General features: G+C 39.5%; 1 protein-coding gene and 1 long non-coding RNA gene across 4 annotated transcripts in view; one reads left to right on the top strand and one right to left on the bottom strand.

Annotated features, from left to right (window-relative positions):
• Positions 1–16,402, bottom strand: part of COL19A1 (collagen type XIX alpha 1 chain) — a 440,957-nt gene that overhangs the window by 44,721 nt on the left and 379,834 nt on the right. For both annotated transcript variants that reach the window (XM_086316743.1, XM_086316744.1), the window contains 9 exons: positions 15,617–15,721; positions 15,475–15,528; positions 15,188–15,241; positions 10,190–10,243; positions 8,771–8,824; positions 6,587–6,631; positions 4,254–4,304; positions 4,124–4,168; positions 3,678–3,704 (listed from right to left, as the gene is read on the bottom strand). In XM_086316743.1, the coding sequence (XP_086172869.1) occupies positions 3,678–3,704; positions 4,124–4,168; positions 4,254–4,304; positions 6,587–6,631; positions 8,771–8,824; positions 10,190–10,243; positions 15,188–15,241; positions 15,475–15,528; positions 15,617–15,721 (489 nt within the window). The remainder of the gene's footprint in view (positions 1–3,677; positions 3,705–4,123; positions 4,169–4,253; positions 4,305–6,586; positions 6,632–8,770; positions 8,825–10,189; positions 10,244–15,187; positions 15,242–15,474; positions 15,529–15,616; positions 15,722–16,402) is intronic.
• Positions 1–16,402, top strand: part of LOC147365561 (uncharacterized) — a 29,665-nt gene that overhangs the window by 5,904 nt on the left and 7,359 nt on the right. The window contains exons 2-4 of one of the 2 annotated variants that reach the window (XR_015132564.1): positions 4,649–4,721; positions 13,082–13,226; positions 15,450–15,550. This is a non-coding gene — a long non-coding RNA (uncharacterized LOC147365561). The remainder of the gene's footprint in view (positions 1–4,648; positions 4,722–13,081; positions 13,227–15,449; positions 15,551–16,402) is intronic. The other variant, XR_015132565.1, reaches the window with a different exon arrangement.

Below are 16,402 nucleotides of genomic sequence, written 5' to 3'. Positions count from 1 at the left end.
CACGACTGAATGACTGAACTGAACTGAAGTGGTTTGATTGTTGTTGTTCTGTCACTAAGTCGTGTCCAATTTTGCAACCTCGTGGACTGTGGCATACCAGGCTTCCCTGTCCTTCACTATCTTTCACAGTTGGCTCAAATTGATGTCCATTGAGTCAGTGATGCTATCTAACCATCTCATCCTCTGTCGCCCCCTTCTCCTTTTGCTTTCAATCTTTCCCAGCATCAGGGTCTTTTCCAGTGAGTCAACTCTTCATATAAGGTGGCCAAAGTATTGGAGCTTCAGCATTAGTCCTTCCAATGAATATTCAGGGTTGATTTCCTTTAGGATTGACTGGTTTGATCTCTTTGCAGTCCAAGGGACTCTCAAGAGTCTTTCTTCAGCAACACAATTTGAAAGAACCAGTTTTTCAAGCCTAGCCTTCTTTACGGTCCAACTCTCATATCTGTACATGACTACTGGAAAAAGCATAGCTTTGACTAGACGGATCTTTGTCAGCAAGGTGATGTCTCCATTTTTTAATATTGTTTATGTTTGTCATAGCTTTCCTTCCCAGGAGCAAGATTCTTTTAGTGTCAAGGCTGCAGTCACTGTCCGCAGAAATTTTGGAGACCAAGAAAATAAATCTGCCACAATAAAATCTGTTTTTCCCTCCTATTTGCCATGAAGTGATGGGACCGGATGCCATGATCTTAGTTTTTTGAATGCTGAACTTCAGGCCAGCTTTTTCACTCTATTCTTTCACCCTCATCAAGAGGCTCTTTAGTTCCTCTTCACTTTTGGCCATTAGAGTGGTATCATCTGCTTGTCTGAAGTTGTTGATATTTCTCCTGGAAATCTTGATTCCAGCTTGTGATGCATCCAGGCTGGCTTTTCGCATGATGTACTCTGCATGTAAGTTGAATAAGCAGCCTTGATGTACTCCTTTCCCAATTTTGAACCAGTCCATTGTTCCATGTCCAGTTCTAACTATTGCTTCTTGATCTGCATACAGGTTTCTTGGGAGACAGATTAAGTGGTCTGGTATGCCCATCTCTTTAAGAATTTTCCACAGTTTGCTGTGAACCATAAATTAATGTTAACTACAAATATATTCTCAGGACACTGGATACTTTCAACATAATCATGTAGAAAATGTAGCTTTCCAAGTCCATTCTCTATAAATGTCCATTCTCTATAAATTTTTGCATGCCTAATGCTAATCTACTTCAAAAATACTACCAACACTAACTTCTATTATGAGTTATGATATTGTCCTTATTATGAGATGCTTAATGAGAAGCATATGATCTGGATACTTTCTTTGCTCCAAAAATCTTTTTAGACATCTACCAATATGTAACCTGCCAATCAGAAAAAAAGATGTTTAGATTCTATTCTGCATGAAGCTCTGTAATAGAGGCCTTGGGTCATTGACAAAGGAAATAAGCTCTTTGATTCTCCTTGTTTATATTCTCAGTTATCCTTAAGACAGAGGAATTGGTTGAACAGTGCTCAGCCAATCAATTGACATTTGTTTGAAAGTAGCTAATAAAAAAATATTTAATTGAAAACCAATTATAAATTGAATACCAAGGGAATGAAATGGATCACTTCAGGAAAGAATAAATTCAATCGGGGTGATTTTTATCTGCAATGTTTCACTGAGAAGATTAGAGACAGTGATGCAGATCTGGTAGCCTGGGGTTTGAAGGAGGCTGGAAGAGTAAATCTTCCCCCAAAGCCCCAAGAGGAGTTTCCGTTGTCTATTCAGTGACCTGGTAGCTCAGCTGGTAAAGAATCCACCTGCAGTGCGGGAGACCCTGGTTTGATTTCTGGGTTGAGAAGATCCGCTGGAGAAGCAATAGGCTACCCACTCCAGTATTCTTGAGTTTCCCTTGCGGCTCAGCTAGTAAAGAATCCACCTGCAAGGGGGGAGCCCTGGGTTTGATCCGTTGGTTGGGAAGATCCTCTGGAGAAGGGAACAGCTTCCCACTCCAGTATTCTGGTCTGGAGAATTCCATGGACTGTATAGTCCATGGGGTCGCAAAGAGTCGGACACAACTGAACTTCACTTCACCCTATTCAGTGACCTGTGATTCCACCATTCTTGGCTTATCTCTGTGGTATGAGGTAGTATTTCTCTACCTAGGGGCAACTGGTAACATGAATTCCAAAGGAATAATCTAAAGTTTCATCTAAGATAAACCTGAAGGAGTACACAGTGGTTAATTTCATGATTTCACATTTTATGATTCCAATTTTGTGCTTCACCCACTTAATTCACGCCTCTAAAAGCAAGGAACAGCCTTCACTTAGTGTTTATTCTTTATCCTTTGTTGCAGCTAAGAAAAATCAAAGCCTCATCTCTTCAGATTCTACTCACATCTATCTACATTTTTGTTACCACCCACTTTCCAATCCAAATAAATATAACTTATCCTTTATTATTATATGTTTTTCTCACCTAATGAAAAAACTTTGGTGTTTTGGGGAAGGCAGTGAGAAGCCTGTGTGCTCCTAAATGATCCAGAAGGGATGTGTGTGTGTGTGTGTGTGAGAAAGAAGGAAATACCAAGAAGAAATTTTTATCAATAAGATGAAAGAAGACCGATATTGGAATGAAGGATATAGTGGATTAAAGCATTAAAAAATGTTACAGATAAAGAAAGCACAGCATGAGTAACAAAACAAAGGAAACTCCCACATGACATATTTGGAAAATGCTTCTAACTGGGTTAATTCATGATTTTAGGGGAAAACAAATCAGTTTTTAACTGCCTAATAATAACCACAACAAAAAGCTCTTTCATGCATCTCCTTTGAAAATGTATTTAGATGCGAAAAGATTGCTTTTTATGGCTGTCCTGCTTGTTTAAAATGTATCCATCTAGTTTTACCAAACTCCACTGTAACGAAAGGGCCTTCAATCTCTTCTCACGGCAATGGAAAGTGCTTTGAAAATTTATATCGGTTTCAGGTACATCTGAGTTTCAAGCATATATCCAAAGGTCAAAGTACAGAGAAATGAAATATGAAGGACAGAGCATCTGCTTGTAAAGGACATGACAGATAAGTCAGCCAGGGAATAAAAGTAATCTAACTGCATTTGGCAGAACTTTTCCAGGGACACCTCGTGGTTGAGGAGGATGCCTGACCGCAGTCATCATCCTTGGGGGGCTGGAGGACAGGATCTCTCCCCAGGCGGAGGGTTAACCTCCCGACACATCACTCGCAGTAAACGGGGTTATCACAGCTCACCAAATCTCCTCCAGAAAAACTGCCTCAGACTGAGAGTAAATAAACAGCCCCTATCTCTGTTGTCGTTGTTGGGAGCTATGGCAGACATCTTAAAGAATTTCTTTTCAATAAATATTTTTCTTTCATGATCCACTAATATTTTTCTTTCATGATCCACTTTCATGATCATCAGAATAGTTCTATTGGAAGAAAGTGCTCTATTTCTCAGGAGCTTTATATGTATCTCTTTCCAGCCCAGGGTGATTTCTCCAAATGCACTGATGGGGAAATGTCAAGGGCAGTGACATCAGGACTAAGGCTTTCTGAGATGAGGAGCGGGCCTGCTGCCTTCATGCTCACTGACACACATCTCAGAAGGAAGGCATTGCTCCTGAGCTCTTCTAAACACTAATAAAGATGTATTTTCTAAATGACACAAAACATGGGAATATACATACCACTGGGCCAGGATCGCCTTTGGGGCCCTGTAAGAAAAATGTGAGAAGTCACCTTGAAAATAACGACTGAAGCAAAATCACAAACTATGAAGAATTTTTGTCCAATTTGCTTTAATACATGTAAAAATATGTGCAAGCCTTGCTTTGCTACCGTTTGGATTTGAAGCATAAGATGACGAAATCTAACTTGATAGAACTCCCATGATGGCGATCGCCTGGATGTTGATTTAGTTCTCAGATTTCCAAAATGTGACATCTCTACGCGTAATGCAATTTTTCTTTATTTTGTGTACAATCTTATTATTATTGATTTCATTTATTTCCTCCTGCAGAACATTTTGGTTATATTTCTAATGCATAATTTTCAGTGACCTTAGGATGTCTTTTTGTTGTGTATATGTGACTGTTCAGTGAAAATAGGCTTCATGATAAACAACTATACTCACAGGGGGGCCGGGGGGCCCTGGGTAACTGGGAGCGTTCACACCTCCCTTCAAAAGAGAAAGAAAAAGGTGAGACGAATTTGTAGTAACCTGGAACCAGAAAGTGACTTTACATAATTAGAAAAGTAAATACCTGGATTTTATATAAACTGCTCATTCCATTCCCTTCATTGAATGGTACACCCTTGAGGAGAAATGAGATACGGAATTATTCTTTTACGTTAACAGTGAGAGTCTCTAACTTTGTTGTTTTACCAAATGATATTTTTCCTCTTCTATTTTAGAAACTGAGCTTAATGCTATCAGTAAAAATAACAGTGTTTCCATTTTTGGTTTTTCTAAAGCAAATGTAGAGGAAAAAATCCCAAAGGCATGCGAGCTCCACCTGGAGCACACACACACACTTTCTGCAGGACTGTGATGAATGTACTGATTTGACAGATAAGACACTAATGTATTCAGAGGAAAATATTATTTGCTCATTAAAATTCAGTTTCTGAATTGCCTATTTATGCTAACTGTTTACAGCATGCTGACCTGCAGGCCATAATACAGGAGTGCTGATGAAGATGTGAATAGGGAACAATTTGGCTACTGAAAGGTAATTTTTTCCCACAGTCTTTTCATACTGAATAGAAAATTAAGAGAAACAGGGGATACGATTTTATACACAACCCTGTGTGGATGTACTACAAAATTATATACTTTAAAACAATAGGGAATAGAAACTTCCTAATAAAATTGATCTGTGAATCAAGTCCCAGGCTAACACTTTAAAGAGAACTCATTTGAGAGGCTTTCATAGTCATATATTTTAGCATTCAGGAAAAATTTGCACATGAAAATTTTAGTTCAGATCTTTTAGCCTTTTTTTTTTTTTAAATCCCCATAGAATCAATAACTTGCATTTTCCTTTACTGTGATTTCCACATTTTAGCTGCAAAACTGAAGGTCCTTCATTGCCCTGCTTTTGGACCATGGTAGCCAGCGGTGCTCAGGGCACGTGACCTGCGTGCATCCTGCAAACACTTGTGAAGGAAGGAAAAAAGCTTTGTTCATTTATTCCTTTAGTACTTCACTCATCCTTTTGACAATTCAATTCAGCAGTTTGACAAATGCTGAATGTCTACTGTATATAGTCCTGGAGGGCAAAGGATACTTTTGTCTGAGATTTCTAGGGCCAGGGTGGGAGGGTTCCCAGGAGAGACAGCATTTAATTTGTTTTGAAGAATAAATAGCTATGGAGAATCCAGGTGGGAGGAGGAAGGGCGATTTCTTAAGTCCATTGTAAAATACAGGTCCCCTTTGTGGGCTCATGTTGCAGTTTGCTGTGCTGTCCACTAGGGAGGGAGTGCATTTTAGTGTTTGAGCCTCAGGTGCTGTCTGCCCTGCTTCCGTGTCAAGGGAGAAGGTAAGTAAAATGAAGAGCTGGTTTAGGAAAACAGATGCTGATGTCTTCACTGAAGTGTGCAAAGCACACAGACAAGCAACCTATCTTTGTTGTCTTCGGAATCTCAAGAAACCTACCAATGGAGAAAGCTAAGACATAAATCGGCACAACAACATACACTTCCTTTCTTTTGCTTTTTGGTGAAGACGGTATTTCAGGTGATGACTTGGGCCATTTCAGGGAGTTACCCAGTTTTCCTGGATGTTTCCCTTGTATATAAGAGGTGCACATGTTATTAAACTTTCGATTATTTTTCTCCAAAAAAAGTCACAGATGACCTCTGCCCGCTTTGGGTGAGTTTGGCTTCTTAAACTCTCCCTCTGAGGCCAATGGGAAGGAACATTCGGCGAGATGGAAGCTGAGATGCTGTTCAAGCGAGACCCCACTTGAGGGCAGACTTGCTCCAGGGAGAGGCACCTGTCTTCTCCCCAGCCTCCTGACAACATCTGTCTCAGCCCTGAGGAGAACACTGATGGCCCTTGTACATTTCATTCACTAAGCGCTGTATAAATAGAGTTTCCTAGCATCTCAGGCATCATGGATAGTAATAAACACACACAGCACAACACAATTTTTCTATCATCTCACAATGCTGGAAGGGATCTCTTTATGGCCCCTCTATTTTCCATGAATGAGGCTCATTGAGGTTAAATGACTTTTCGAGCATCCCCTCGCCAGGAAGTGGTGAGTCAGGCACCCCCAGGTGAACTGAGCCCACAGCAGGGAGGCCCACAGTATGCAAACCTGAGCGCTGTGCCTCAGGGCTGAGCTCACAGGGAGTCAGAGCTCCCCAAGCCATACTGGCTGCCATTCAAATTCATACATAAAACTCAGACGACTTTTATCCTTGAAGTCCAACACCTTTACAAAAGGCTTCCCCCCCCACTTTTTCCATTATGATATGTTTATTGCAGGATACTGAATATAGTTCCTTGTGCTAGACAATAGGACTTTACTGCTTATAAAAAGCCTCAAGGAGAAGCATGCATTTATGTTTTAAACATGAAACGACTCACAGGTGGTCCAGGCGGTCCAGGTCTCCCAGGGGGCCCCTCACTGCCCTGCGAAGGGTAGACAGACCAACATCAGTGACAGACGTTTCTACCCCAGGTTTACGAACCAGACATTCTGAAACTGATATGACTTGCCATTTTGTCAGCCTTGCAAAGTCTTATTCAGCTCGGCTTTTTTCTTCACCTGGGGAATTACTAGCCCACAGGAAAGTTAAACATCTTTTCCCACAGGCATTCAGATAGATCTTCAACGTTTGACGCCCAGGGACAAAGCTTATTTTCAGATGGAGCTAGGCAACCAGGCGATGAGGTCCTGGGCTTTGAGCGCAACTGGGGGAACTCTCCCCACCTCGGGGTGCAAAGCAGACTTACTGCAAGTGGGGATGGCTCAGGGACTCGGCTCTCTGGGGCAGATCCTCACCCCACCACCTTCATCTTTGGGGAACCAGAGGGGGCATCCACATACTTTAACTAAAGTGGAAAATAACAATCTGAGTTGTGTCTGCAGGGGGAGAAACCTCTCTCACTACCTAAGTTAATGTCAGGCGTGTCCCCTTGAGCAGAGGTGACCGAGGGACAGTGCTATTTAAAGGAAACATTCTATACAACATAAACAGCCTCAGACATTCTGCTTCCAGGCAAGGCAGACTGAAAATGACATCTTTGAAAAATGAATTCAAGCTGAAACTTGAAACATGGGATTTGACTTATATTTTTATAAAACATAGGCTGGTTATTAGTCCATGATAAGCAGAGGCACGATACTCCCTTTGGTGTCTTTAACCAGTTCTTCCTGTAACTGCTTTTTTTTTTTTAAAGAATAGCCTCTAACAATCTCCTAGTCTCTTGATTATCAGGGGCAATGGCAAGAAATGGTTAATTAAAGAAGAATCAGAGAGTAAATTCTTACTTATCATGCTCAAGAACTTTGAGGGATTTTAGTCCATTTTCATAAATTTGATGGGTTTCATTTCAATCTCCCCATTTTTTTCATTATAAACCAAATAGTCATATAAACCTCCTGATTGTGTCTTTATCAATAAAGACCAACTGTAAAGATTTTCTTGCCATGTATCTCCCTGAGGCTGAGTAACAATGAGTGTACTGCATGTTTCTCTCTAAGACAAATCAGGTCCTGCAGGCTGCCGGCAGAGCCCTTCAGAGAATTATGTCATGGTTCTCCTGAACTGTAAGAGGACAACAAACAAGGAAAACATGTGCCTACTGAAAGGACTTTTTTTTTCTGGCACAATTAAAAGGCATATTTTCATTCTCAACTGTGGCCCAAAGCTCATCTCTGTGTGGAATTCCCATTAACCTCAAAAGGCAAATCTCCAACAGAATAATTTCCATCAAGAACATGGAGAAAAGGCTGGTGGGGCTGGGCAAACTCCCTAGGATGCTATCAGAGAAAAATGTGTGAGACTGTCTAGAATATGCACACGGTCGCTTTTCAATTTGGGGGAGGGGGATTCCTCTGCTCTTTGATGCCATTATGCCCATTGTGGGCATTTCGGGGTACGAGCCACTGAAGCGGCTCATGGATTCCTGATTCTTAAATTTCTCGAATCTGAATAGTTAGTCCACATGACTCAGGTGCTGGCTCTATCACACTGTGGTGGGCGGTGGTGGGGGGCTTCAGATATTAAATCGGGTACAGTGTGAACTTCCTGCTGAGACCCCTCTTTTGCTGCCCTTCCCTGCTGACTCATTGACTGGACTCCCCATGAAGCAAGCTGTGATGGTTCTTTAGAGGACTTCCCCTATGACTCTCAAAGGATGAAACTTGCAGATTTCCTCAGCAAGCCCATCAGTTACTGGAATCCTGATGCTGAGAGCTGTGAGCTGTTGGGAGCCTTGGCACCTGTGGCTGGATGCCCCGATACTACCCACCTTCCTGCTCTAGTCAGGAGGTGGCTCTCGCCCTGTCCTTCACACAGTGGATGCCCAGGACCTAGTATACAGCCTGGAGCTGGCATGTGGTACCCACATTCTATTCATCCTTTTCCCTGGGAGCATATCTCTTGTATTCAGACCAATTTTGGGACCTATGTCCTTCCAAGCCCCCTTCCCTGACACCTGTCCTACTTTGAAGCTTTGCTTGATTTTCCAGACTTTCTCTAAAAGTGGTCTTACCTTGCATCCACCCCAAACCCTAGTTTGGACAGTGAGATTTTCCCTCTGTACCTTGTCACCCTTTGTTCCCATGGGGCCAGGGTGTCCCGTTCTTCCTAATAAGCCCTGTAAAAGACAAAACTAAGTTTGTTACCGAAACAACAAGAAAAGCCAAGCATGTTGGAAGTTGGTTGCTCAAACTGATACATTTTGAAGGTCATTTGATCATAATTAAATCAGTCCTATAAGCGTATATTTCTTCAGGCTGATACTGCAGCTGTATCCTGCTGATAAGCCCTTGGAAGGAAAAAATTTGTATTTGTGGTCGCTTTTTCACCTTGGCCAACCACATTTAGTGACCTTAATTGGAACCTTTTAATACATTTAAAAATTTAGCCTTGCTGTTTAAATAGCAATTTACATAACATTATGCCTTCCTAAATGAGCTATAATTTTGGTAGTGATCAACATTTTAATACTTCATAGAGCAGAATTAACAAGGTGCATATTGAGTTATGCGATCTGCATTTTACCAATGGAAAACAAAATTTAATTTAAAATCTTTTTTGAAAACAGTTAGCTATAATTTCCATGATTCCTTTCACAATTTTTGCTCTTAACTTTTAATTTTAGCCTACAATTTAGACTCAGCTTTGTTCAATATAACTGCGGTGAAAGCATGAACGGTAAAATTTTCATTATGGCAAATCCATGATTCAAAACATTAAGGATCATGATTACATTCCTACATACCATTTGCATAGGAACTCTAAGGAGAGGAGGATTGCAAAAATTGAGGCTTGAATAGGATTGCTAGATTTAACAAATAAAAATACAATATTTGGGATAAACATGCTATGAAACCATTTATTTATATGAAATTAAAATTTAACCTTAGATCCAATATTTTAACCAGCAACCCTAGTTTTGCACTCTGCTTTATGGAGAGATTGGGTTTAACAGGTGGGAAAAGAAAAGAGATTTCTGTTTTAAGAAAACAGGATACCTAAAGACACAAAGAATGTGATACTGTGTTTGAGGGACAGTGAAAAAAGGTGCCAACTAAAGCAGAGCATATTTTAATTCATAAAGTTGAATAAAATGAAATTGAATCTGATAATCCCTGACCCATTTTTTTCTTTTCCATCCAGAGAATGAATTCTTAGTTTATGGTGCTTAACATGTAAGGTGTAACCATCTGAGTATCCCAAAGGTCAATGCCAAAAAATTATAACTAAAAGAGATAATGTTCTCTTCTATATCCAACTTCTATTCAAATTGACTTGCTTAATCACAGACAAGTCTCCACAACCCCTAGCAGCCTCAGGTAACACTAACAAAAATCCGAGACATCAGATGCTACTTTTCCAGGCAATGCTTGAAAAATTTACATGGAGGAATGGAGAACAAAAAAGCAAGGAGGAGTATTAGTTCATGGCATCATCTCAGCAGACACGAGTTGTGAGTGAAACAGTTGTAGCAAATACTTACAGGTGGTCCTGTAGGGCCAGGAGCACCTGGAAGGCCTGGAATTCCTTGAAGACCCTAGAAGAGAGAGTTCCTGCCATAAAATCTGTTATCTCATTGGAAACAAAGCATTTAGCTCAGCAAATATTTTGACTATTGAAAACAAAACATCTATGTTGGCTAATCAAGAAACAAGGTGTTTGTCATGTGCAAAGACCCACTTTCTAAGAATAAGGATGTTGAGCTAAAATGCTATGGCATGCATGGCATCTGTAATGAACATAATTTAATGTGTTTGATGATTCATTGAATATTTTTGATCTCACATTTCACATATCCTCAGAATCATCAATAACATCTTTGAGAAGCCGGCACTGCTAAAGCATGAAAATACAAATTTCAGAGGAGCAGAATGCCATCAAAGAAGTACATGATTACATGAACACTTCATTCAACTAGTGGAACAATGGAATCTGTGTTATGATATCATATTTAGTTTAGCTGGCCAGTTCATTTTGAGAAATTTGGCTCATCAGTGAATTTAAATTTGGAATCCTTTAGTGGCTTAAGCATAAAAGTGAACACAAAGCCTCTCTTGCTCTGTCTTAGATTTGTAGCATCATGCTAGTTACACTGGATACATTTATATATTCAAGGAAGAATTGCAAAGATTAACTGATAATTTATGTAATTGATTTGCTCCTTTATCAGATATGTCAGCAACAGAATATTATATTTAAATAAGCTCAAAATATGAACTATTTCACTATTAAAATAATATTTCAAAAGCTATTGAATAGTATAGAAAAAGGGAAAGTTACAAAATGTTACATAGGGTAAGGTCCAAATTATTAAAAAAATTAGAAATGCAGTTCCTGAGAGATGAGACTGATGGAGGCTCATAATGTCTTATCTGGAAACTTTATATCAGATGTGTTTCAGAGTACTGCATTTTCAGATTTGTTTTAAAGGAAACACATGTGCTTATACTGGTATTACATAATACTCCCAGTGGCACTTAAGGCAGCACCCACTAACGAACACGCAATAATTTCTATTGCAAAACACATGATATTCTCACCAAATGGGATACATAGATTGGCTCCATTTGACGTCAGGTCACATTTTTCTGCCGAAGAAATTTAATCCAAACTTGGGAAAAATTTCTCAGGTTTTCAGAGGCATTTGAGCTTTGGAATTGTGGATCCGAGATTGTGGACCACAATAGGACTTTTTTTTTTTTTTTTAAACTTTACATAATTGTATTAGTTTTGCCAAATATCAAAATGAATCCACCACAGGTATACATGTTACCAACAGTCTGAGAAGCACAAATTGGAGTAACTTTTACTCTTTTTGTATATTTCTCAGATTTTCCATAAGAAACTCAGATGACTTCTTTGATGAGAAAAATATACTTTAAAATACCCATTTATTATCTCAGATAACCATATGATGTATCAAGTTCTATTTTGAATGGTTCCACTTCTTCAGGATTCAATTTTATTTACTAAGTAATCCTTTTATAGTGCCAAATCATTCATTGTTATCGTACGTTCCCTTTCTTTTTACTGTGATGAAATACACATGTGGTTGCTGCTGCTGCTGCTAAGTCGCTTCAGTCGTGCCCGACTCTGTGACCCCATAGATGGAAGCCCACCAGGCTCCCCCGTCCCTGGAATTCTCTAGGCAAGAACACTGGAGTGGGCCGCCATTTTCTTCTCCAATGCGTGAAAGGGAAAAGTGAAAGTGAAGTCACTCAGTTGTGTCCGACTCTTAGCGACCCCATGGACTGCAGCCTACCAGGCTCCGCTGTCCATGGGATTTTCCAGGCAAGAGTACTGGAGTGGGGTGCCATTGCCTTCTCCAACACATGTGGTACACATTGTAAATATCAGACACAGTGACCATGGTAGAATTGCTACATAGTTAATTGCTACATAGCTGTTTATGGGAGCCCTAGAAGAGCAGGGTTGCACAGGGTCAGGGTTCACTGCATTACTGGGATCAAGGATCAAGCTCTACGGAATATGTCCATCTAATGCCTAATGGGATCATATATTCCTTCAGGTTTTTCATGTGATAGGAGGGGAAGAAATGCTGGAAGAAAAGCAGCAGCACTTCTTGGGAGTGCTGAAATGCCTCCTGTAATAAGAGTCTTGGGTAGAACCTTAGGCACACTTGTGTTAAAGAATGTGGATCTAAACTTTCTTCAAGATGGGTTCGTCCTCAGTGGCAATGCTCTGTGTGTGTGTGTGTGCATGCACACGTGTATGCATCTGCGGGTGGTACACATTAGCATGCTGTTTCGACTCTTTTTATTCCCCCACTATTAACTTGTTTATGGGGTTATAAGTGAAAAGGAAAAAAAAATTCCTTTGGGAATGGACCTCTAAGTATCTAGAGATTATAAATGGTGTACCACAAACTGCTTTATCTCAAAATAGCCACATTTTCATAAAATTCTCTCTATATGTACATGTATAAGATATGTATGTTCTTATGTATTCTTCTTTTTGCTACTTTTAGTCTCAAGACTGAATCAGTCTAGAGATGCTGAGTCTTTAGGTAGTCTAATTTATAAGCTTGGGACTCATTAACCTTTGATGACCACATTAAACTTTAAAATAAACCTCAGTCCATAAATAAAAAAATCGTTCTCAGCAGTCTTTCTCTGAACAAGCTGAAATTCTGTACTAAGGGTAAAAGTTACTGTGGATGTATAAAGGGCAAGAAGATAATTTTAGAAGACAAGAACGTCATTAAAGAAGACAAATACATATTAAAGAGTAAGACAGTCAATTTAGCATATTGTACCAAACTAAAATACAAATTAAAATTTATTGCATAGATAGTCAAGGATCATTAGAACTAAGTTCTTTCCCTGTTCTAATATTTTGATTTTACCATTCATAGCTCAGTTGCTATCAAGAATATTTATTTTTCCACTGCTGCAATTTATGGCTGAAGATATTCTGCAAGTCGCACTTATTGATTATTATTCTAAAATACTGTAAAAAAGACCTGCATTCCAAGCAAGAATCCCCTCTGACTGTAAGAGGTGAGTCTGTGCCCTATCAGTGTCTGCCAGTTTGTTACCTTGAGCTGTGACAAAGCATCTGTAACGACTGGACAGAGGGCAATGTCCCCTTTGTAAAAGCAAGAACAACAGGGAACTCTTCTCTTTAAGTTTCCAAATGGACTATGATCATTATTAAATAGTAATTGGGAATTCCTCAAAGAGACAGTGTGATGTCATTCTATATCTTTTCCAGTAAGGGTAGGACAGACATCTTAGGTCTTGTAATTAGATATTGGTGGTGGTGGTTTAGTTGCTAAGTCATGTCCAACTCTTGCGACCCCCATGGACTGTTATGTGTGTATTAAAATAGGATAATTTCTTGGCCAGTTGGCAATATATATGTTCTTGGGCAAAGTTTCATTTACTTAAACAAATCAACAAATCAACAAATTAAAATTTCAGGGAGTATCTGAGTCCAAGAAGACAAGATAATATTCCGTATTTCCCATCTGTCAGAGAGAAACAAACTGCATTGACCCATACCTTCCGAAAGGCCCAACTGAGTTGTATATTACCTTAGGTGTATTCATACTTTTCATGTGATGTGAAGAAACAATGAAAAACAATCTCCTTATGAACTAGCTGGAATTGAATGTCTAAGAGTCTTGTGCAAGATCTGTGTACCCTGTGTTAAAGAAATCCACAAGTTGTACTTAAGGAAAAGCACACTAAAATAGTGGAGGAATTAAGGAGGGGTTCAGTTCACTGCAGAATCAATAAAAGTTAACTTCTAATAAATTTAATTTAGAGTCACTTATAAAAAAAACCCGAATTCCAATTATTTCCTGATCTTTTTGCTATTACTTTCTCAATTGCCTTTAAAGCCTACTTCTTGAACCTAGGCAGTTAAAAGCTGTTAGACTATTAAAATCAGATACTATGCTTGTACTTTAGTGCAACTTTCTGTGGAGCATGAAGATGCAAAAGCTCAATAACTCTTCCTTATTTCGAAAATAAAATGCCTTTACTCTTTTATTTATGGATGAAAATAAATGTATTTCTTTGCTCCTCAATTTTTAACTTGGAAAAAAACAAGCCAATCCTTACTGTCTTCTTGAATAGAATCAACATTAATTAAAAACAATAACATGGTAATTTATAATGTGAAATATATAACTCCAGCTCAAAAATACATCTACTTTATATTGTCATGATTTTCTACACTAACATCAAGGTTAATATATGCCAGATGGCTTACCCACTTTCATTAAGAATTATTAGTATCAAAACTGTTTAAACTAACAACAATTCATCATCCTAATTGGTTTTTCTAAGAGTTAATGTGAATTATGCAGGAAAGAATGCTATCCTGAGATCGGCATGGCTGAGAGTCAGAAAATTATATCACCATCTCAAAAGCACATTTGACTTTGAACCTTAGTGGGAGGGTGAGCAGATGATTAAAAGCAGTCCAGGCAGACCCTTTTGATTGTGTGTGTGTGTGTGTGTGTGTGTGTGTGTTTTCCTCCCATGAGTTTGAAAGTTGAGCAGAGATACAGACAGACCAAGGTCATTGAAACTGAGTCACGTTAAGGCAGAGGACCAGGAAGTTCTACTGAGTTCTGGAGCTGCCCTTAGCCCTAGGCTGGTTGCTAACTAGCCCTTCAATTCTATGAGCTCCTTTAGGATTCTTTTCAGTAAGTTTCCTCTTTCCTCTTGCTTTTGTCTTGAGAGACCTAGAATTTTTACCTCCTGCATGAAAACATATCAATTAACTGATATGTTAACTTTGTGCTTAAATTTCCTTGTCCCAAAAACTGGACCACTGACAACAAACATCAACATATTATTTAAAATGTGCTAACATTTGGGAAAAAACACTGTTTTTGTTTTTATTTGTTTAGCATCAGACATGAACTATAGGGAAACTGATGTCCTTTTGTTGTGTCCTGTGTATGAAGGCTCAGTGGGAGGATTCCATGGTCAGAGGAGTCTGTTACCTCATCACCTTTCTCCCCAGGCACGCCAGGGTAGCCCCGCTCGCCTTTGCTCCCCTAGAAAGACAATACATTTAGTTAGTATGCTCAGTCATTTTGTCATCTTTGGAAAAATGAAAATATCCTTCTAAGGACACTTGGGGCCTGTCATTTGGACAGAATTGGGAAACAAATACATGACATATGCAAACGGCTTTTCCAAGATATTTTTAGAAAAGGTACTGTATTTTAAAATGGATTTTTTTTTTTAACCCCAAACTGAAAGCTGCACAGAAGAGAGATTTCCCTACCTTTGGTCCTTCTCTGCCTGGGATTCCTGGAGGACCCCGTGGCCCTAGATCGCCCTAGAGGACAGAGCAGTCGCAGGTAAGTGAAGGCACCATGTGGGACTTCCAGGGTCCCCTGGTCCACACTCAAGCCTCGCCTTCTTACCTTCCGGGCTGCAGAATCAAACTTTCCGGGCTCACCAGCACCTGATTCTTCTCCTTTGTTGCTTTTCAGCCCAGGGACACTGGCTTGGCAGTTGCCACAGAAATTCTAATGAGGATAGAGATAAGATCACTTATAGATTCATCACAGTAATGTATAAAAGTGAGCTCTGATTGGATTTGAACTTCTATCTGAACCTTTGTGAGAGCTGAATGACGGCCACTGCTATGTCATTCTATAATTTAATCGGTTAGAATGACTACTTTTGGGGGGGCAAAAACTATCTTAAAAGATAAACTCAGTGCACTCCCCTCATTGTCCAGTGGTTAAGACTCCATGCTGCCAATGCAGGGGTCACAGGTTTGATACCTGGTCAGGGAACTAAGATCCCACATGTCTCATGGTGTGGCCAAAAAAAAAAAAAGATAAACTCATAATTCAAGGACATAGAGTTCCAAATGCTTAGCAGCATGTTAAAAAAGAGGTGGCAATAAAGTTTGGAATAATCAGCAAGATCACAGAGCTCATACAACCAAGAGCATAAATCCTTAAAAAAAGAAAGAAAAAAAGAGAAAGCTGTGAAGAAAGGATTTTTCCTTCTGAGAGCCCAATCAGTTGGAAACCTATACACAGCTTTCTAACATTTTGTTAGCTGAAGCACTCATGTGGGAAATAATTACTTGAGTGACTTGGACTTGACTTCTAAGTCAAATCCAAGTGCAGATAGGAAATCTAAGTGGAATTACCTTTCCGTCTCCTTCTCTGTAATCTTTAGCTGATCTGGAAAGG

Source organism: Bos grunniens, chromosome 9 (genome assembly GCF_055505025.1).
Source record: "Bos grunniens cultivar Pamir isolate PY7600 chromosome 9, Bosgru_T2T1.0, whole genome shotgun sequence".
NCBI classification, from domain to species: domain Eukaryota; kingdom Metazoa; phylum Chordata; class Mammalia; order Artiodactyla; family Bovidae; genus Bos; species Bos grunniens.
The sequence above is the reverse complement of the archived record's forward strand: the minus strand, read 5'-3'. Positions and strand labels throughout refer to the sequence as shown.